The 22,020-nt window shown below is 39.8% G+C and overlaps 1 protein-coding gene across 1 annotated transcript in view; it reads right to left on the bottom strand.

Annotated features, from left to right (window-relative positions):
• Window positions 1-22,020, bottom strand: part of Dmc1 (DNA meiotic recombinase 1) — a 49,621-nt gene that overhangs the window by 21,895 nt on the left and 5,706 nt on the right. Inside the window, exons 5-12 of the mRNA XM_045153377.1 lie at window positions 15,078-15,160; window positions 10,386-10,438; window positions 8,498-8,539; window positions 7,214-7,286; window positions 1,715-1,806; window positions 1,177-1,250; window positions 938-1,052; window positions 226-286 (exon numbers count right to left, since the gene is read on the bottom strand). Of these exons, the coding sequence (XP_045009312.1) occupies window positions 226-286; window positions 938-1,052; window positions 1,177-1,250; window positions 1,715-1,806; window positions 7,214-7,286; window positions 8,498-8,539; window positions 10,386-10,438; window positions 15,078-15,160 (593 nt within the window). The remainder of the gene's footprint in view (window positions 1-225; window positions 287-937; window positions 1,053-1,176; window positions 1,251-1,714; window positions 1,807-7,213; window positions 7,287-8,497; window positions 8,540-10,385; window positions 10,439-15,077; window positions 15,161-22,020) is intronic.

The raw sequence follows: 22,020 nt of genomic DNA on the forward strand, positions 1-22,020 counted from the left end.
CACTGAGACATCTCTCCAGCCCATTTTCTTTTTCTGTTTTGTTTTTTGGATGTAGGGTCTCACTCCAGCCCAGGCTGACTTGGAATTCACTCCGTAGTCTCAGGGTGGCCTCAAACTCATGGCAACCCTCCAACCTCTGCCTCCTGAGTGCTAGGATTAAAGGTGTTGTGCCACCATGCCCAGCTATTCCAACCCTTTTGATAGTAACAGAATCCTGGGACTTACGTCATAGTTGCTCCTGGATCAGCAGTCATTTGATTGGTCACAAAAACAGCAACATTGTATTCTATATCAAGAAATAAAATTAAGAAACTAAGAGAAGGGCAATAAAAGTCCATTATTTAGATTTAGGAATACTATGAGTTATTTATAAGTAATCTTATTTTCCATTGATAACAGAAATTAAAGATTAAAAATTCTTTATAATTTACATCAGAATCAATAAATATAAATTTTGGTTTTTTGAGGTAAGGTCTTGCTGTAGCCTAGACTGACCTGGGATTCACTATGTAGTCTCAAGGTAGTGAACTCACAATGATCCTCCTACCTCTGCTTCCTGAGTGCTGGGATTAAAAGTGTGTGCCACCATGCCCAGCCAGAATCAATATTGTGGGTTGGTAGTTAAGGCACTTGCCTGCAAAGCTTAAGGATGCTGGTTTAATTCCCCAGTACCCACATAAAGCCAGATGTACAAGTGGCATATGTATCTGGAATTCATTGGCAGTGGCTAGAGGGCCTGGGAACCCATTCTCTCTGCCTCTCACCCTAATAGGTAATAAAATATTTCTAAAAGTTGTATTCCTATAAAAGTAACTTTGTTTTTCTAAAATACTGACACTATTTTGAGCTTCTCTGCAAAACACAAATGATTAATATGATTAGCAAATGATTATCACAGATGCTGATCCTGATAATGTCATCTGTTTTAGAGATCTACCTTCAGAGATTTTTTGGAGACGTGACAACATCTGGGCCAATTTTTGCTGCCGTTCTGCCAATTCCCCACGACCACTGAAATCCACTCGAAAAAGTGCCATAATTGAATCAATGATCTGCACGGGAATAATGTAAAACCAAAAATGCTCTTGAACATAGAAGGAAGATATCTATTTAAATAGAATCAACAGGACAAAAATGCTAAGTAGCTCTGTAAATAGCACTGTTTAAGAGCTGTACCAGTAGCTTGAAAATGCCAGCTTCTTCATGGAACTTTGCTGCTACATAATCAAGTAGCTCCATCTGATGTTCGCCTGGTGGGAAATGCAGGGAGAAAATGCTATTCCAGCTGGAAGCAGAGGCTAAGAACACCTATGTCTTTGGTTTCTCTTGATTATTTATGACCTTACTAGGTGGGATTGTTATTCTGCCTCAGTGTATGTGGCATATGGTACCTATTCCAAAACAATGCTTTTCTAGGGGCTGGAGGAATAAATTCAGTGGCATGCCATATGTCTGGACTGTGTGAAGCCCTGTGTTTAATCCCCAACACCACAGGGTAAAATAAAAATGTCATTCTGCATTTCAAAGGCAACAAAAACATATTTATAGGACTTTTAAATACCTAAGGACTTAATAGAGGCTACAATTTGTAGACTTATTTGCAGAAAAATTAAATAGAACAAGGGCAAAGGTTTAAAATGTTCTATCACCTAAGTGGTAAACCAGTGCTGCCCACCTTACAATCACCCAGACACCCCACTGCACGGGCTCTTACTAGTATATGCACGTGCATAAAGTACATTGTCCAGTACTGCATCATGGTCAACATTGAAGCGGTCAGCAATGTCCCGAAGGCGGTCTGGACGGCTGCAGTGGGCCAAGATTAAGGATCCAATAATTCAATTCCAGAAGAAGTTTAGATAAAAACTACAAAATATAAGACTTTAAGCAAGTAAAGTAGCTAAGAGGCAGAGCAGTGTGTCTGGGAAGGTAGCTGGGAAGATGCTAGTCATCACCTAAAAGACTACCAGACTGTATTTTCCACAAGTGCTTCAAATCGCCTCAGAAGATGGTAATGGTAATGGTTATAGAAATGGTGAAACTGAAATTAATTGAAATATTAGGTCATCAAACCTCTAAAATGAGCTTGCAAGCTAGTTGTGACAGCCTTATTTTACAAGTGAGGACACTGACAAAGAACTCAGGCAAATGAGTTGGGAATATGCAGCAAAATGATTAAAATAGAAAAACTAGAAACTAAGGCTTATGAGTCTCCTTTGTTCTCACATCTATAAAAATAGAACAGTAATATCACTCACTGAGTGATAATTCCAGTCACTTCAAAATGAAGTGACTCTTCATATTCTTCATCTGTTCAAAATGACAGGTTTTGCTGAGTGTGGTGGCACAAGTTTTAGTCCCAGCACTATGGAGGCCAAGGTAGGAGAATGGCTGTGAGTTCAAGGCCAGTCTGAAACTACATAGTGAATTCTAAGTCAGACTCTACCATGAAAAACAGAACCAAGGGGAGGGAATTATCATGGTTTATTGTCTATAATTATGGAAGTTGTCAATAAAAGTTTAAACAAACAAACAAGAAAACACCACTAGTCACATGTAGCAAACCAAGGATACATTTGACTACATGAAGGGTCAAAAAGTCCCAAGGGGTCTGGAGAGATGGCTTAGTGGTTAAGCGCTTGCCTGTGAAGCCTAAGGACCCCGGTTTGAGACTGATTCCCCAGGACCCACGTTAGCCAGATGCACAAGGGAGCGCACTCATCTGGAGTTTTTTTGCAGTGGCTGGAAAGCCCTGGCGTGTCCATTCTCAATCTCCCTCTCTCTCTGTCTCTTTCTTTCTCTCTCTGTCACTCAAATAAATAAATGAAAAATGAACAAAAAATTTTAAAAAAAACCCAAGGGTTTGTAAGGGAATGATCAAACCAGGATTTGCGGGGGGGGGGGGGGCGGGCTTTTATATTTAAAATCCACCTTGTAAAAGTTCTAAAGTTGTAGCTTTTTCTTTTGGTCTTTCAAGGTAGGGTTTCACTCTAGCCCATGCTGTCCTGGAATTCACTATGTAGTCTCAGAGTGGCCTTGAACTCACAGGGATTCTCCTATCTCAGCCTCCTGAGTGCTAGGATTAAAGGTGTGTGCCACCATGCCTGGCTAAAATTGTAGCTTTCTGAAGTTAAGTGTTCACAGGGTGGCCAATCAGTACCTGCTCTGGAAGATGCTAACAATCACCAAGATCTGCCAACTACAGAGGAGTAATAAACATGTTATTCTTAGGTCTTTGATATCCTAACAATATGTCTGAAGTAAAATGAGACAAACTAAAAATGTGTGTCTGTGGTCTCACTTCACTTTTGTTAGCACTGTTTAATAGAACATTAAGTATAAGTTACAGTAAAGCAAGGGCTAATTTATAGCACCCCACCCACCCCACTGTTGGGTTAATGTCCCCAAGCAAGAGGCAATGAAAGTGCCTTTCATGTCAGTTTTTATAATACCATGTAAACAGGGGTGCAAAAGTTAGGCTTATACTGAAGGGAAATTCAAAACAATCTGTATATATTTACTAACTGATTACCATATGGAGCTGATTCCCAGCTTAATAAAGTATCAATGCAAAATACTGTGGAGAATATAGGGAGTTGTAAGACTATAGGCTCTAGGAAAATTTAAAATGCAAATGAGAAGGCAAAATGTAAACATATAGCTGGGCACAGTGGTACATGCTTTTAATTCCTGCACGCAAGAGGCAGAGGTAGGAGGACTGCTGTGAGTTCAAGGCCAACCTGGGACTATAGCATGAGTGCCAGGTCAGCCTGGGCAAAAGTAAGACCCTACCTAGAAAAAAAAAGAAAAAATACATATAAGAAGAAAGATACCAAAAGACAGCAGTATATGTGTGAGAAACTCTTTTTTTTTGTTTGTTTGTTTGGTTGGTTGGTTTTTCGAAGTAGGGTTTCACTCTAGCTCAGGCCGACCTGGAATTCACTCTGTATTCTCAGGGTGGCCTCGAACTCATGGCGATCCTCCTACCTCTGCCTCCCGAGTGCTGGGATTAAAGGTGTGTGCCACCATGCCCAGCATTGTGTGAGAAACTCTTAAAGATCTATAGGATCCTTCTCCCCAACCCCTCCTGTCTATGAGTTAGCTGCTAACCACTCCTCAATTTCTGACTTGATAAAAGCTGAACTGCCCAGTCAGTGACTACTTGTCTGCCAGAAGATTTCTTTCTCTGGATCATCCTTAATGAACTATTTCTGAAACCAACTGAATTTGTGACCCATTCTTGCTATGCCTCTAAACAACATTTTACCCTCCTTCCCCAAGCTGGAAGACTTCTTCATAATCTACTCATGCCCAGTATTTCCTAGTGTTCTTCAAACAGTACCTTGGTTATTTTTCTACATGAGCATTTTATTTTATTTAATATTTTATTTATTTGAGAGAGAGAGGGAGAAATAGGCAGATATAATATAGAAAGAGAATGGGTGCAACAGGGCCTCTAGCCACTGTAAATGAGCTCCACACACATGCGTCACTTTGTGCATCTGGCTTATGTGGGTTCTGGGGAATGGAACCTGGGTCCTTAGGCTTTTCGGGCAAGCACCTTAACCATCAAGCCATCTCTCCAGCCCTACATGAGCATTTTAGAAAATAAATTTTATAGTAGGTCAAGAAGGAGTAGGTTTTCTAAATTGAGTAATTTCAGAAAATTTTAAAAAGTAGGGCTTGGGCTGGAGAGATGGCTTAGCAGTAAAAGTGTTTGCCTGTGAATCCTAAGAACCCATGTTCAATTCCCCAGTACCCATGTAAGCCAGATGTACAAGGTGGCATAAGTGTCTGGAATTTGTTTGCAGTGGCCAGAGACCCTTGTGTGTACATTCTATTTGTCTCTTTCTCTCTCTAAAATAGATGAATAAAATATTTTTTAAATCCCAGCACTCGGGAGGCAGAGGTAGGAGGATCTCCGAGAGTTCGAGACCACCCTGAGACTACATAGTGAATTCCAGGTCAGCCTGAGCCAGAGTGAGACCCTACCTCGAAAAAACAAAAAACCAAACAAACAAACAAAATTTAAAGTAGGTCTTGGTATGAGAGACTAAATGATTTATATGAGTTAGGAAGACCATAATATGAGGATAGAGAGAGCAAATACCCCATAGGATAGAAAGAGCCTGCATATTTCTCTTTAATCAGTCAAACTGACAATCAAAAGCAAGGACAAAATAAAGGCATCTTCAGACATACCAGTTCTCAGTGTGTTTACTGTCTTGATTACTTTGCTTTCTTTTTTCTTTTTTTTTTTTGAGGTAGGGTCTCCCTCCAGTACAGGCTGACCTGGAATTCACTATGGAGTCTCAGGGTTGCCATGAAATCATAGCAATCCTCCTACCTCTGCCTCCTGAGTGCTGGGATTAAAGGCGTGTGCCACCACGTCCAGCATAATTTTTTTTTCCCCCTGGGAAAAAGAGGTTTATTTGGGCTTACAGGCTGGAGGGGAAGCTCCATGATGGCAGGGGAAAACAATGGCATGAGCAGAGGGTGGACATCAGCCCCTAGCCAACACAAGGTGGACCATAGCAACAGGAGAGTGTGCCAAACACTGGCAAGGGGACACTGGCTTTAACACCCATAAGCCCACCCACAACAATACACTCCCTCCAAGAGACATTAATTCCCAAATCTCCATCAGCTGGGAACCTAGCATTCAGAACACCTGTGTTTATGGGGGACTCCTGAATCCCGCCGCCACAACCACTACCGGCATCAAATTTTTAATAGAGCAGGTTTAGAGGCAATTGGACCAGACTAGGACATAATCATCTCTACTTCTAGTGCTGACAAGAGAGAAATGAGCCTGGGAAGCAGGCTGGGCTGTTACATGTGTGCAGGTCTTCCCTATTACTAAAAAGAATGTCCCTTGACTTTGAAACTGGCTTGAATGACAGTACTTCTGGACAATCACCTCACTCCTTTACTGGTTACTTAAACAAAACATCCTCACTTCAGACTCTACTTCAAATGTTCCCTGGAATTCTTAACTTCCAATCTCAGTGATCTTACTTGTTCTCCACCTTCAAAGGTTCTCTCTGTAAACCATTCCTGACAATGTTTTTCTTCTCCCACAACCAGACTTCCATGTTCTCTGTTTCTGTAGGTTCCTCATTTTGGTCCTTTTCCCAAATATAGAACCTACACACAGGTAGGTTGTCAGTTTTCCTCTCTATCCTCTTGTAAGTTTTTTTTCCCTTTGGTTAATTCATCCATGTCTTTGTCTCTACTCCAATACTTGCAGCTGTCACCTGCACATCCTCCTGTACCTCACATTCCACACACTGAAATGAAACATGATCTTCTCATTTCCATCCTTAGCACCATCAAGCTCCCAGCGACTAGACAAAATCCCTAAGAGTGCTTTCACAAACACCTCTTCCCTTTGTCTACAAATAATAATTAAGTCTTGGCAGCTTTCCTCCCTGATATTTTCTTTCCTTTTTATGTCCACTGCTTCAAACCCAGTTCAAGTTCTAATTACTTGCCTGGATTTTTGTAAAAGCATCTAATTGACATTCACTATTTGGTTTCAAAGCCCTTCATGTTCCATACCCAAATCACCTTTCTAGCTCTGCATTCCGGAACCCTTTCAGTTCCATTAAACTGCAATTCTCTCGGTGACCCAAATAGTGGTGCCTTTACCTCTGCACATCTGTGTTTTTCATGTCTTCCCCATTATTTGAGGACATGAGTTTGAGTAAGTTAGTAACTCTCAAGTTATATAGGCAAAATCTTTGAAGAAGTAGTGATTTAAAAAAAAAAAAGATGCAACTCTTTCTCATGTTTTTTTGGGGGGTCATTAAAAAATTTTTTTTTGTTCATTATTTATTTGAGAGTGACAGACACAGAGAGAAAGACAGATAGAGGGAGAGAGAGAGAATGGGTGTGCTAGGACTTCCAGCCACTGCAAACGAACTCCAGACGTGTGTGCCCCCTTGTGCATCTGGCTAACGTGGGATCTGAGGAACCGAGCCTTGAATCGGGGTCCTTAGGCTTCACAGGCAAGCATTTAATCGCTAAGCCATCTCTCCAGCCCTTCGGGGGTCATTTTTATATCAAACCCAATTAAAACTTAAAAAGTAATATGAGATATTGACCAGTATTGTATTCCTTTGGTTTCTCTCATTCTTTGGAATGATATGCACTCTTTTGTAGTAGTATTATACCACACTGGGTTAGAAATTATTTTAAATAAAAAGGTTACAAGGTATTTTCTGTGTCAATGAAGATAATCTTTCCTCCTGAGTAGCCACCTGCTCCTGGAAGTTGAGCTGTCACTAGGGAACAATTGAAAAACAATATTAAAGGAATGAATAAACTTTGTATTAATATGTACATAAACATTAAATATGCTGGTTACATTTAAGAACAATGATACTTGTTTCAAAACAGTATTGCTATACTTTCATCTCATTAGTCAAGAGTAAAATATAAATGTTCTTCAAGGACCATAGTAATTCAACAAAGGATTTTAATATCTCTCATAATTAAAGATATATATCAAAGTTTTCTCAAATAAGTTGATTAGAATTTAATTATTACTACTTTTATTTTCATAGCAATCACAACATGAGGTCAGTTTTTAAAATGCACTTACTTTTTCCTTATAGTACTTAACATGAAGTGTTACTTTTTAAAAAAATATAATATTTATTTATTTGAGAGAGAAAGAGGCAGAAAGAGAGAGAGAGAGACAGAAACAAAGAGAGAAAGAAAATGGGCATGCTAGGACCTCCAACCAGTACAAATGAAGTCCAGACACATGTGACACCTTGTACATCTGGCTTACATGGGTCCTGGGGAATCAAACCTGAGTCCTGCCCAGCATTCAGCTTTTACATTATCCATTGAGCCATTTCCCCAGCTATTAGACAATTTTATTTTTTAAAATATTTTTACTTATTTGGAAGCTGAAAGATAGAGACAAAAAGAGTGGGCATGTAAGGGCCTCCAGCCACTGAAAATAAACTCCAGAAGCATGCACCACCCTGTGCATCTGGCTTTACATGGGTCCTGGGTAATAGAACCATGGTAATTCAGCTTTGAAGGCAAACCGTATTAACTGCTGAGACATTTCTCCAGCCCATAGTCAAATTTATTTTTAAGTTTTTTGGGGGTCAACCTTATTCCACAGAAACTAAAGGAGTCTAGGTCTCAACAGACTTTATGGCATTCTTGAAAAAATTATAAAAGTATAGATTGGGAAAATCTGAGATATTAGATGCCTCTCTCACAAACAACCAACTTACCTTTTGTACTTCTTCTATTCAGAGGTGTTTACAGTTATTCATATACAGAACAGTGTACATACATCACATATTCAAAAACCAGCAGCCATGGGCAGTTTACTTAACCTCTCTAAGCAATATTTTCCTTGACAGTTTATTCAGATTACATAATATTATGTGAAGTACCAGACACACAGTTGATGTAAGTGAAAGCTATGATTATTACTGTTATGTTGCTGCTGTAATACATGTGTCCTTACCACACAGGGTATGAGAGAGCTGAGTTTTTCCAGTACGAAATTCTGTCAAATTTAGGGGAAAAAAAAAACAAACCTACCGTTAGCATTTTGATATTTTCATTTAAAAAAAAACAAGCAAATAAAAATATCACATAGGGTTGGGATGTTACCTGCCTAACATGCACAAGGCCCTGAGTTCAATCCTCAGTACCACCTCTCCCCCTAAAATCTTTACTATATTATCTTCTGCATTTGTCAAGTCTCACTCTGATTTGTTTGTTTCTTTTGTTTGTTTGTTTGTTTTGTTTTTTTGAGGTAGGGTCTCACTCTAGCCCAGGCTGACCTGGACTTCACTACGTACTCTCAGAGTGGCCTTGAACTCATGGGATCCTCCTACCTCTACCTCCTGAGTACTGGGATTAAAGGCATGTGCCACCGTGCCCGGCTTCAAGTCTCATTCTTTTTTTAAAAAAAATTTTTATTTATTTAGTTATTTGAGAGTGGCAGACAGAGAGGGAAAGAGGCAGAGAAGAGAATGGGCATGCCAGGGCCACTTTCAAACAAATAAATAAAAATTAAAAAAAAAATAACAGTGAGCCAGGCATGGTGGCACATGCCTTTAATCCCATAGCACTTGGGAGGCAGAGGTAGTAAGATCGCCATGAGTTTAAGGCCACTCTGAGACTATATAGTTGACCCCCCCAACGACCCCCCAAAAAAAACTGTGAACTCCAGATGTGTGCGATCCCTTGTGCATTTGGCTAACATGGGTCCTGGGGAGTCAAGCCTCGAACTGTGGTCCTTAGGCTTCACAGGCAAGCGCTTAACTACTAAGCCATCTCTCCAGCCCAAGTCTCACTCTTAAGGAACCTCATCATAAATGGATTCTTCATGTATGAACACCAATAGTGAAAAAATGCCAGGATTTCATTTTCACAAAACTATTGTTTTGATAAAGCACATTTTCTGCAAGTATATTCACATAAATGAAAGTTTAGGATCTTGACCAGAAGTAGCACATCCGGAGGCTCCCCACTCAGCTGAAATGATCACAGGAAGAACTTCAAATTGGTAACATATCCTAATTTATCAAAACTAAAAGCTTTCCTTGAGCTGGGTGTGGTGATGCATGGATGTGCCAAGGTCTTTTGCTGCTGCAAATGAACGCCAGATGCTTGGCCTTTTTTTTTTTTTTTGCATCTGGCTGTACGTGGGTGCTGGGGGATTGAACCTGGGCTAGGAGGCTTTCCACACAAGCACCTTTAACCACTGAGCAATCTTCCCAGGCCATGTTTTTAAAAATATAGTGGATATAATTGGGAAAGAAGGACTCTAATCCTATGTTCATGGACTGTACATTGCCAAAACAAAAGACCAACCTCATTACTAAATTAACTTTTGAAGGAATAAGAGAAAAATTTCAATTTCCTGCTATAGTAATCAGAGGTAAGGGGAAGAAAAATATCAATAAGAAATATGTTAACGTTAGTATATATATATATGTTTTTTTAAATTATTTATTTATTTATTTATTTGAGAGCGACAGACACAGAAAGACAGATAGAGGGAGAGAGAGAGAATGGGCGCGCCAGGGCTTCCAGCCTCTGCAAATGAACTCCAGATGCGTGCGCCCCCTTGTGCATCTGGCTAACGTGGGACCTGGGGAACCGAGCCTTGAACCGGGGTCCTTAGGCTTCACAGGCAAGCGCTTAACCGCTAAGCCATCTCTCCAGCCCACGTTAGTATATATTTTAATTGCAGTTCAAAATGATCCTTTGTTATAATTTCGAGTTCATCATAAGTTCCAGAATAGGAATTTGTATATCAGTTGTTATTTAATTATATGCTTTATGCATATAGATGTACAGATATATAAAATTTAATATAAAACTATTAAGGATCTACCCACCTCCAAAAGCTTCTGTGATTGCCATGCTTTCAATGCCACCTCCTAGCAACTTGCTGGAAATAGACATGAGTATTAATAACAGAGAGAAATAGAGATATCAAGACAGGAGACAGGGGGCTTGGGAGATTGCTCAGTGGTTAAAGGTGCTTGTTTGCAAAGCCTGCTGACCGGGGTTCAATTCCCAAGTACCCACAGAAAGCCAGACACACAAAGTGGTACATGTACCTGGAGCTTATTTACAGTGCCAAGAGGCCCTGGTGCATCTGTTCACTTTCTCTCTCAAATACATTAAAATTTTTTTGTTTTTCAGGGTAGGGTCTCACTCTGGCTCAGACTGACCTGGAATTAACTATATAGTCTCAGAGTGGCCTTAAACTCATGGCGATCTTACTACCTCTGCCTCCCAAGTGCTATGGGATTAAAGGCATGTGCCACCACGCCTGGCTCACTGTTATTTTTTTTTTTTAATTTTTATTTATTTGTTTGAAAGTGGCAGACAGAGAGAGAAAGAAGCAGATAGAGAACCACCAGCCACTGCAAATGAACTCCAGACACATGGGCCCCCTTGTGCATCTGGCTAACGTGGGTCCTGGGGAACTGAGCCTCAAACAGGGGTCCTTAGGCTTCACAGGTAGGTGCTTAACCACTAAGCCATCTCTCCAGCTCCTCACTATTATTTTTAATTAAATTGGAATTAGAATATGTGGGTTTAGATTGTTTTATTTTGTGGTACTGGGGATTGAATCAGGGCTTGTACATGCTAAGAAGCCAGGATCACTGAACAACATCCTTTGCCCAGTGGCTTTGGTTTTTTTTTTTTTTAATTTTTAAATTTTTTTTTTTTAATTTTTTGTTTATTTTTTTTTATTTATTTGAGAGCGACATAGAGAAAGAGGCAGATAGAGAGAGAGAATGAATGGGCGCACCAGGGCTTCCAGCCACTGCAAACAAACTCCATATGCGTGCGCCCCTTTGTGCATCTGGCTAAGTGGGTCCTGGGGAATCGAGCCTTGAACCAGGATCCTTAGGCTTCACAGGCAAGCACTTAACCGCTAAGCCATCTCTCCAGCCCAGGTGTGTTTTTTTTTAGTATTTAATTTTCAAAGGGTGTGGTAGCGCATGCCTTTATTTATTTTATTTTATTTTATTTTTTGTTTTTTTGAGGCCCGGCTGCACATGCCTTTAATCCCAGCACTTAGGAGACAGAGGTAGTAGAATTGCCAAGAGTTCGAGGCCACCCTGACACTACATAGTGAATTCCAGGTCAGCCTGAGCTAGTGTGAGACCCTACCACAGAAAACAAAACAAAACAAAAAATTATCTATTTGAGAGAGGGAAAGAGGCAAAGCAAGAGTGAGAGACACAGAGAGAGAGAAAGGGTGTGTCGGGGCTTTTAACCACTGCAAACCACTGCAAACCAACTCCAGATGCATGTGCCATCTTGTGCATCTGGCTTACATGGGTCCTGGGGAATCAAACCGAGATCTTTTGGCTTTTCAGGCAAGCGCCTTAACTGCTAAGCCATCTCTCCAGCATGTTTTTTTTTTTTTCTTTGGGGGGGGTGTTTTGCTTTTTTTTTTTTGTCTTGATTTTTCAAGGTAGGTTCTTGCTCTAGCCCAGGCTGACCTGAAATTCACTATGTAGTCTCAGGGTGGCCTCAAACTCACAGTGATTATCCTACCTCTGCCTCCTGAGTGCTGGGATTAAAGGCATGTGTCACCATGTCCAACTTCGTGGTTTCTAATCTCAACTGGGAGGTGGAGGTAGGAGGATCACTGTGAGTTTGAGGCTAGCCTGAGACTATGTAGTGAATTCCATGTCAGCCGGAGCTAAAGCAAGATCCTACCCTGAAAAAAAACTAACTATGCAGATAGCCAAATTTTGGGAAATTATATAAACATTTCCTTTATAAAACTCAGGGACATTTTTAATTAGGTATAAAAAACAAGCCGGGCGTGGTGGCGCACGCCTTTAATCCATCCCGCACTCGGAGGGCAGAGGTAGGAGGATCACCATGAGTTCGAGGCCACCCTGAGACTCCATAGTGAATTCCAGGTCAGCCTGAGCTAGAGTGAGACACTACCTCGAAAAAAAAAAAAAAAAAAAAACAACAAAAACAAAAACAAAAACAAAAAAAACTATAACAAGATATGGGGAAATTAAATAGAAATAGAAATCAAGCCAGGCATGGTGTCATATGCCTTTAATCCCAGCACTCAAGAGGCAGAGGCAGGAGGATTTCTGTGAGTTTGAGGCCACCCTGAGACTACATGGTGAATTCCAGGTCAGCCTGGACAACAGTGAGACCCTACCTCAAAAAAACAAACAAGCTGGGTGTGGTGGCGCACGCCTTTAATCCCAGCACTCAGGAGGCAGAGGTAGGAGGATTGCTGTGAGTTCAAGGCCACCTGAGACTACATAGTGAATTCCAGGTTAGCCTGAGCCAGAGTGAGACCCTACCTTGAAAAACCAAAAGCAAACAAACAACAACAACAAAAAATATAAGTCAAAACCATGGTTTGCTATTTTCTCTTTCTTTTTTCCTTCCTTCCTTTCTTTTTTTGAGGTAGAGTCTCACTACAGCTCAGGCTATCCTAGAACTTACTATGTAGCCCAGACTAGCTTGAATTCATGGCTAGCCTCCTACCTCAGCCTCCTGAGTGCCTGGATTACAGACATGAGCCACCATGGTTGGCTCTGATTACTATTTTCATAGTAAATTTGGCAGTATTCAGTGCATATGTGGTATTTGAGAGCTTTCAAAGTGTAAGAGAATTTAGTGTTTACTTAAAAACAACAGTTTCTGGATGATTAAATGAAAGATATTGGTAAGTTGTGTGTGTGTGTACATAGTGTGGAGCCCCATATGCTCATAAGTGAGTTGAGTACTGCTCCGTTGCTCTTCTGCCAGGTCTTGTTTTGAACTGGAATCTCTTTACTGATTCTGGAGCTTATGGGACTCTAATGATTCTCAGGTCTCTACTCCTCTGAGATGAGGTTACAGCACACACGGCTATGCCCACCTGATTATGTGGGATCTCAGGCCTCCACAGTTCGGAGTGCTTGCACAAGAAGTGCACTTAACCACTGCACCATTTCTCTAGCCCTAGATCTGTAATTGTTCTCTCTCTCTTTCTTTCTTTTTTTGTTTGATTTTTTTAGAGATAGTGAGAGCAAGAGAGAGAGAGAGAATTGGTACACCAGTGCCTCAGCCATTGCAATCGAACTCCAGTCACTTGTGCCATCTAGTATGCGTGTGCACCCTTGTGCTTGCGTGACCTTTATACATGTGGCTTGTGTGAGATCTGGAGAGAAATCAAACATGGGTCCTTAGGCTTTGCAGGCAAGTGCCTTAACTATTAAGCCATCTCTACAGCCCTTTTTTTTTTTTTTTTTTTTTTAAATTTTTTGAGGTAGGGTCTCATACCAGCCCAAGATGACCTGGAATTCACTATGTAGTTTTAGGCTGGCTTCGAACTCACAGAAATCCTCCTACCTCTGCCTCCCGAGTGCTGGGATTAAAGGTATGCACCACTAGGCCCAGCATAGATCTGCAATTTTTATTCTTTTTAATTTTAATTTTTATTTATTTGACAAAGAGGGAGATCAAGACAGAGAGAGAGAGAATAGGTGCACCAGGGCCTCCAGCCACTGCAAACAAACACCAGACACATGTGCCCCCTTGTGCATCTGGCTAATGTGGGTCCTGGAGAATCAAACCTGGGTCCTTTGGCTTTGCAGGCAAGCGTCTCAAAGGCTAAGCCATCCCTCCAGCCCTATTCTTTTTAATTCTTACAGATATTTTTATTTTATTTATTTATTTGAGGGAGAGAGAGGGAGGGAGGGAGGAAAAGAATGAGCACACCAAGGCCTCCAGCCACTGCAAATGAACTCTAGATGCATGCACTACCTTGTGCATCTGTCTTACATGGGTCCTGGGGAATCAAGCCTGGAACCAGGGTCCTTAGGCTTCACAGGCAAGTGCTTAATCACTAAGCCATATCTCCAGCCCCCTAACAACTGATTTTTAAGAAAACATAAAAGGTAAAATGGAGCCAGGTGTGCTGGTGCATGCATTTAATCCCAGCACTTGGGAGGGTGAGGTAGGAGGATCACCATGAGTTCAAGGCCACCCTGAGACTACATAGTGAATTCCAGGTCATCCTGAGCTAGAGTGAGACCCTGCCTTGGAAAAAAGAAAAAGGCAAAAAAAAAAAAAAGAAAAAAAGAAAAAAAAGAAATGGATGTGGTGGAACACACCTTTAACCCCAACACTTGGGAGACAGAGGTAGGAGGATCGCCAAGAGTTCAAGGCCACCTTGAGACTACACAGTGAATTCCAGGTCAGCCTGAGCTAGAGTGAGACCTTATCTCGAAAAAACAAAACAAAAAAAAAAAAAAATGGAGAAAGAAAGGAATGAAAAGTAAAATAATTGTTTTGTGGTTGTAGATTACTATGGGCTGATTCAGAAACTACTCATGAGTCTGCACTTCTTGGAAGAAAAGAAGTCATGTTCATTTAAGCAGTCTGGAATCTGCTTCTGTTTGCACTTTGGGAAAACACTGAATAAGCCACTTCAAAAGAAGAAGCTATTTCTATCAATTGTAGTAGAAATAACAATGAGACAGAGGAAAAGAAACAGTATTCCAAAGAGTGTGCTTAATGGTTATAAAATAATGTGAGATACACACTCAAATTCTTGGCTCCCAGTGGTAATATGGAAAACCATCTTCCTCTTTTCACTATATTCAAATGCAGTCAGGAATCCTGGTTCCTATAGAAAGAGAAAGGACAGGTTCAACATGGTATAAGATGATGATTAGAAATTAAAATGCTGCCAAACACTGGGCTAAGTGATCAAGGTCATCATTTGCACATGTTTTGTCTTTGAAGGTCAGGATAAAAATGTAGGTTTCAAACCAGGTGTGGTGCCTCACACCTTCCATTTCAGCACTTAGGAAGTTGAAGTAGAAAGATCACCATGAGTTCAAGCCAGGGATACAGAGTGAGTTCCAGATCTGCCTACACTAGAGATCTTGATTTTAAAAAAAGCAAGGGAAATAAGGAGAAAAACAGCAAAATATACTTTTTTACTGAAAAGTGAAGGTGTGTAAGTTATTATTAACCACAGCAGAGAAGCAGGAGAGACAAGATCTTCCAGAAAGGAGGAAAATGGCCAGAATCCTGCCAAGGCACCAGTGGCCATGGTCCACACCTGACTGCCCGGCCAGTGGAGAGCTGCAGAAGCAGAAACCAGGTGGAGGGATTTTCCATTCATATCAGCTTCCTCATGAAGTCAAGAAACCTGAAGGAGAAGACAGCAGGGGCCAGCTGAGCAGCTGCTGAAAAATAATACAAATGGGTCCACCTGAGCTGCTCTGGTACAACTCCAGGCATCATGCACAGCCTCCCATCTTCCAACAATCAGTGCTCACTCACCCCCAGACCCACAGCATCCAGCACAGCCAATCAGAACCCTAGATCCACAGCACAACAGAGAGGGATCGAGGTGGGTACTCAGCATTGGCGAGATTGGAAGCCATCCCAAAAGGTAACAGGGCCTACTTACACAAAGACAGGTACATAGACCTTCCCTGTAAGTGCTAATCTCTCTTTCCACATCAGGGCAGGTTATGTGTTACATATTCTTAGTTGGCTTTACCATTCTCAAATATGCTGTATTTTAGTGTTGACTATTATTACCTTTGTTGCTCCCTGATTCATAGGGCCTTTGTCTTTTTCTTCTGTCATTATTGGGGGCAGAGTCTGACTTGGCCCCAGACTGACCTGAAACCCATTTCAGACCAGAAATCTCAATCTCCCAGTTGACAAGATTAAAGATGTGGGGCAACACACATGCTTAGGGACTTTGGCTTTATTAGATTATCTGTTTGTTTTAATACCCTATATAAATACTTTGTTCTGGTTTGGATTGAATGCTCAGTTGAATTTTAGAATTTTCCAGTAAATTGCTTCATCAGGTTTACTAGAATACTCGAATAGCAGGCAGACTCAACATGTAGGGCCATTTCTGCTGTCTTCTTGGAGTATAAGAGCTATACTTGGTACCTTAAACTCCTACCATGAAGGTATATAAAGGTGGATTCACATGGCTAAGAACACAGATAATCAGAGAAGACAAGCATCAAATTAACTCAAGATGCAAAATATCTCTACATTATAATACAAGAAAAATAAAAATTAAGCCAATACAATCCCACCAAAAACTATAAACCCATCAGAAATGACCCTCAGTGAGAATGTTTTAGATGAAATGCCTAATAATGATTTAAAAAAAATGATTATATCTATACTCAAAGAAATCAAAGGAATCAAAGAAGAAAACAAACTCCTGAAAGAGAACATAGGAAACAAACAATGAAATAAGGAAATAGAAATACTGAAAAAATACCAGTTAGTAATATAAGAAATGAAAAACAGAGTAAGTCAAATGGAAAACTCTGTAGAAAGTCTCACCAGTAGAATGGATGAAGGAGAGGGCAGAATATCTAAACTAGAAGACCAGGTGGCAGATCTAACACAGTCCAACAAATAAAAAGACAAACTAATAACAAGGAATGAATGGGAATTTCAAGACATTGAGGACACTCTGAAGAGATTAAACATAAGAATTCAGGGCATAATAGAAGGAGAAGAATTTCATTCTAAAGTCACAGCAAGTATTTTCAACAAAATCATAGAAGAAAACTTCCTCCAAATAGGGAAAGAGATGCCAATGTAGATACAGGAAGCCTTTAGAACACCAAACAGACAAAATCAGGAAAGAACCTCTCATCATCATATTACAATTAAACTACAAAATATATAAACCAAAGAAAATATATTGAAAGCAGTTAGACAGAAAAATCAAATCATGTACAAAGGCAAGCCCATCAGGATGACAGCGGATTACTCAACACAAACTTTAAAAGCCAGAAGTGGCTGAGCATGGTCGTGCATGCCTTTAATCCCAGCACTTTGGAGGATCACCGTGAATTCAAGGCCACCCTGAAACTACATAGTGAATTCCAGGTCAGCCAAAGCTAAAGTGACACCCTACCTCAAAAAAAAAAAAAAAAAAAAAAAAAAAAGTCCAGAAGTGCTTGGAATGATGAATTCCAAGTTCTGAAAGATAACAACTGTCAACCAAGATTATCCTGCACAGCTATCCATTCAAATAGACAGAGAAATAAAGACATTCCATAACAAAAACATGCTAAAGAAATATATGAACTCTAAACCACCTCTACAGAAAATACTTCAAAAGATCCTCCCTGTGAAAGAGAAAGAAAAGCATACACATAAGGAACAGGAAAAAATAAACCATACTGAAATAATAGTTAATACAAGAGAGTAAAGAAAAAAAACAGAAGAACTATAAAACAAGAAGAATGTCAAGAATAAATACACACCATTCAATAATAACTCTTAATATCAATGGCCTCAAAGCCCCAACCAAAAGACACAGGTTTGTTGACTGGGTTAAAAAGCAAGATCCTTCTCTTTGTTGCCTCCAAGGAACCCACCTTTCCTTAAAAGATGGACACTCCTTAGGGTGAAAGGCTAGAAAATAGTGTTTCAAGAGAGTGGACCTAGAAAACAAGCAGGTGTCACTATCCTAGTATCTGACAGGGTAGACTTCAAACCAACTTTAGGAAAGATAAAGAAGGTCACTTTATATTGATTAAAGAAACACTCCAACCGGAGGACATTACAATCCTAAACATATATGCACCTAACATGGGGGCTCCTAATTTCATCAAACGCTATTAGAAATAAGGTCACAGGTAACACCAAATACAGTTGTAGTGAGTGACTTCAACAGCCCACTCTCATCATTTGACAGGTCATCCCAACAAAAAATAAACAGAGAACATCTGGATTAAATGAGGTCATAGAACAAATGGACCTAATGTACAGATATGTACAGAACATTTCACCCAAATGCTGAAGAATATACATTCTTTTGCAGCACAAGGAACATTTTCTAAAATATACCATATATTGCTGGGTGTAGTGGCACATGCCTTTAATCCCAGCATTTGGGAGGCAGAGGTAGGAGGATCGCCATGAGTTCAAGGCTACCCTGAGACTCTATAGTGAATTCTAGGTCAGCCTGGGCTAGAGTGAGACCCTACCTCAAAAAACCAAAAAAATAAAAAAATAAATTAATTTAAAAAATATATATATATCATATATTAGGACACAAAGCAAACCTTAATAAATACAGGAAAACTGAAATAATTTCTTGCACTCTATCTGATCACAATTGGATTAAACTCCAAATTAATAACAAGAAAAGCTATAGAGCATACACAAAACCATGGAAACTAAACAATAAACTACTAAATGATGAATGAATGGGTTAATGAAGGAATCAAAAAAAAAAATCACAGAATCATGATAATAAGAACACAACATACCAAAACCTTTGGGACACAATGAAGGCAGTCCTAAGAGGGAAATTTATAGCTTTAAGTACCTATATTAAGAAATTAGCTGGGTGTGGTGGCACACACCTTTAATCCCAGCACTAGGGTGGCAGAGATGGGAGGATTGCCATGAGTTCGAGGCCACCCTGAGACTACATAGTAAATCCCAGGTCAGCCTGGGTAGAGTGAGAACCTACCTTGAAAAGCCAAAAAGAAAGAGAAAGAAAGAAATTAGAAAGGATGCAATGCAAGTAAACAACTTAATGCCTCACCTTAAGGCCTTGGAAAAAGAACAAGGCAAACCAAAAATCAGTAGATGGGAAGGAATAATAAAAGGAATAATTGGGGCAGAGATTAGTGAAATAGAAAGCAAAAAAAAATTATATATATATATAAAGAATCATGAAACAGAGAGTTGGTTCTTTGAAAGGATAAATAAAATTGACAAACTCTTTGCAAATCTGACCAAAAGAAAGAGAGAAGAGACACAAATTAATCAAATTAGAGATGAAAAAGGCACCATTACTATAGGTACCAAAGAAATTCAGAAAATCACAGGGACATACTTTAAGAACATACACTCCACTAAATTTGAAAATCTGAAAGAAATGGATCATTTTTTTTTGATGTATATGACCTACCAAAATTAAATCAAGATGAGATTAGCCACTTAAATAGGCCTATAACAAGTACAGAGATCCAAGCAGCTATAAAAAGTCTCTGAACTAAAAAAGATCCAGGCCCAGATGGATTCACTGGTGAATTTTACCAGACCTTCACAGAAAGATTAACACCAGTGCTTCTCAAACTTTTTTCCATAAAATAGAAAAGGAAGGAATTGTACCAAACTCCTTTTAGAAAACCAGTGTCACCCTGATACCAAACCCAGACAAAGACAGAACATAAAAAGAAAATTACAACCAATCTCCCTCATGATCATAGATGCAAAAATTCTCAACAAGGGCTGGAGAGATGGCTCAGTGGTTAAAGTTCTTGCCTGCAAAGCCTAAGGACCTATGTTTGATTCCCCAGTTCCCACATAAGCCAGATACACAGGTGGCACATGGGTCTGGAGTTTGTTTACAGGTGGCACATGGGTCTGGAGTTTGTTTACAGTGGCTGGAGGCCTTGGCATGCCAATTCATTCTCACATTCTCTCCCTCTCTCCAATAAATAAATATGAAAAATGTCTCAACAAGGTATTGGCAAATGTAATATAAGAATATATCAAGAAGATCATTCACTTTGATCAAGTAGGCTTTATCCCAGAGATGCAGGGATGGTTCAACGTATGCAAATTGATAAATGTAATACACTATATAAGTGAACTAAAGGACAAAAACCACATGATCAACTCATATGTAGAAAAAGCATTTGACAAAATCCAATATCCCTTTATGATAAAAGTCCTACAGTAACTGGGAATAGACAGAACATATGTCAATGTAATAAAGGCTATTTATGACAAACCTACAGCCAACATAATACTAAGTGGGGAAAAATGTGAAATTTTTCCACTAAAATCAGGAACAAGATATGGGTGTCCACTGTCCCTGCTTTTATTTAATATAGTACTGTAAGTCTTAGCTATAGCAATAAGGCAAGAGACACACATAAAAGGAATACAAATTGGAAAGGAAGAGATCAAATTATCATTCTTTGCAGATGATATGATTCTATGCATAAAGGACCCTAATGGCTCTACCAGCAAACAGTTAGAGCTGATAAACACTTTTAGCAATGTAGCAGGATACAAAATAAACACACAGAACTCATTATCCTTCCTATATACTAACACGAAACTTGCTGAGGATGAAATGAGGGAATCACTCCTATTCACAAATGCCTCAAAAAAAAAATAATAAAGTACCTTGGAATAAACTTAACCAAGGAAGTGAAAGATATCTACAGTGAAAACTTTAAAACACTCAGGACAGAAATTGCCTGGTACTGAGGAATCAAACTCAGGTCATTAGGCATTGCAAGCAAGTGCCTTAACCACTGAACAATATCTCCAGCCCTTTTTTCTTTAATAATGAGATCTCGCTTCCAAAGAAAAGAAAACTATGTCTTGGAGCTATAAAGTAGCCATTTTCTAAAATTTTCGTACTATTTTAGGGCTTCCTTGGACAAGCTGGCATTTGAGGAGTTGACCCTGTGAACTCACTGCAACCGGGCCATAGCTTAGCTGGGTCCTTGGCAAGTTCAGGACCACAAAGCCACTTGTATCACTCTTCTGCTGTAAATTCCTCTGAAGAAGGAAACCAAATGGCTGTAAAGAGAACTTCCAGCTTCAGTAGGAAAGAGACCCACATGTGCAAATGGAGAAAGGGAAAGGCTGTGTCATTTGCAAAAAGGGAAACTCAAAGACTACTTTTCTGTACATTCTTATTCCTAGAACTGGAATGGTCTAATGGTCTCCAAAAGCTCTACAAGAGACCTTGGGTCATGGCACATATGCTTTTGCCTGGCAGCTGCATATGCTGTTCACAGTCTGTGAACCCCGTTAGAAAGTATGGGTACCAGCTCAGCTGCCTCAAAGAGCATGTTCATGGTCATATCTATGTCAACTCCATTCATGTAGAGCTCGCCACTACTTGTCTTTTTTTTTTTTTATCCCACTTCTCTCTTACCAATTGGCCTATATAAGAAAGAAGAAGTTTTTTTCACACTAAGTGTATACAGCTATAGGTATATTTGAGAAGATAAAACAGAACTAAGGAGAAGGCAGGCAAAAATAATTGTCAGACAAGCACAAAGCCAAAAGTATAAATATCTTTTTTGAAGTAAAGTTTTGATAAAAATAATTATGTTTGGACTGGAGAGATGGCACAGTAGTTAAAGGCACTTGTTTATAATGACTGACAATCCAGGTTTGACTCCCCAGACCCATGTAAAGTTAGACACACAAAGTGGTGCATGCATCTGGAGTTTGTCTGCAGTGGCAGGAGGCCCTTGTGTTCCCATACTCACTCTCCACATGTCTGCCTCTCTCTCTCATAAATAAGTAAAATAAAATAATTATTTTCATTAGTGTTGTGGATGTCTTAACCCTTACCTCCACCTTCTAGAAACGAATTGCTGATGCTTTGGAATTGACGTAACAAAAAGTTGATCCAGGTAGTATAATATATTAAGTTCTCCAGGGACTCAAGAGTTCCTCCCTACTGTCATCTCTAATGTTCACAATGAGAAAAGCTAC

Source organism: Jaculus jaculus, chromosome 6 (genome assembly GCF_020740685.1).
Source record: "Jaculus jaculus isolate mJacJac1 chromosome 6, mJacJac1.mat.Y.cur, whole genome shotgun sequence".
Lineage (NCBI taxonomy): Eukaryota > Metazoa > Chordata > Mammalia > Rodentia > Dipodidae > Jaculus > Jaculus jaculus.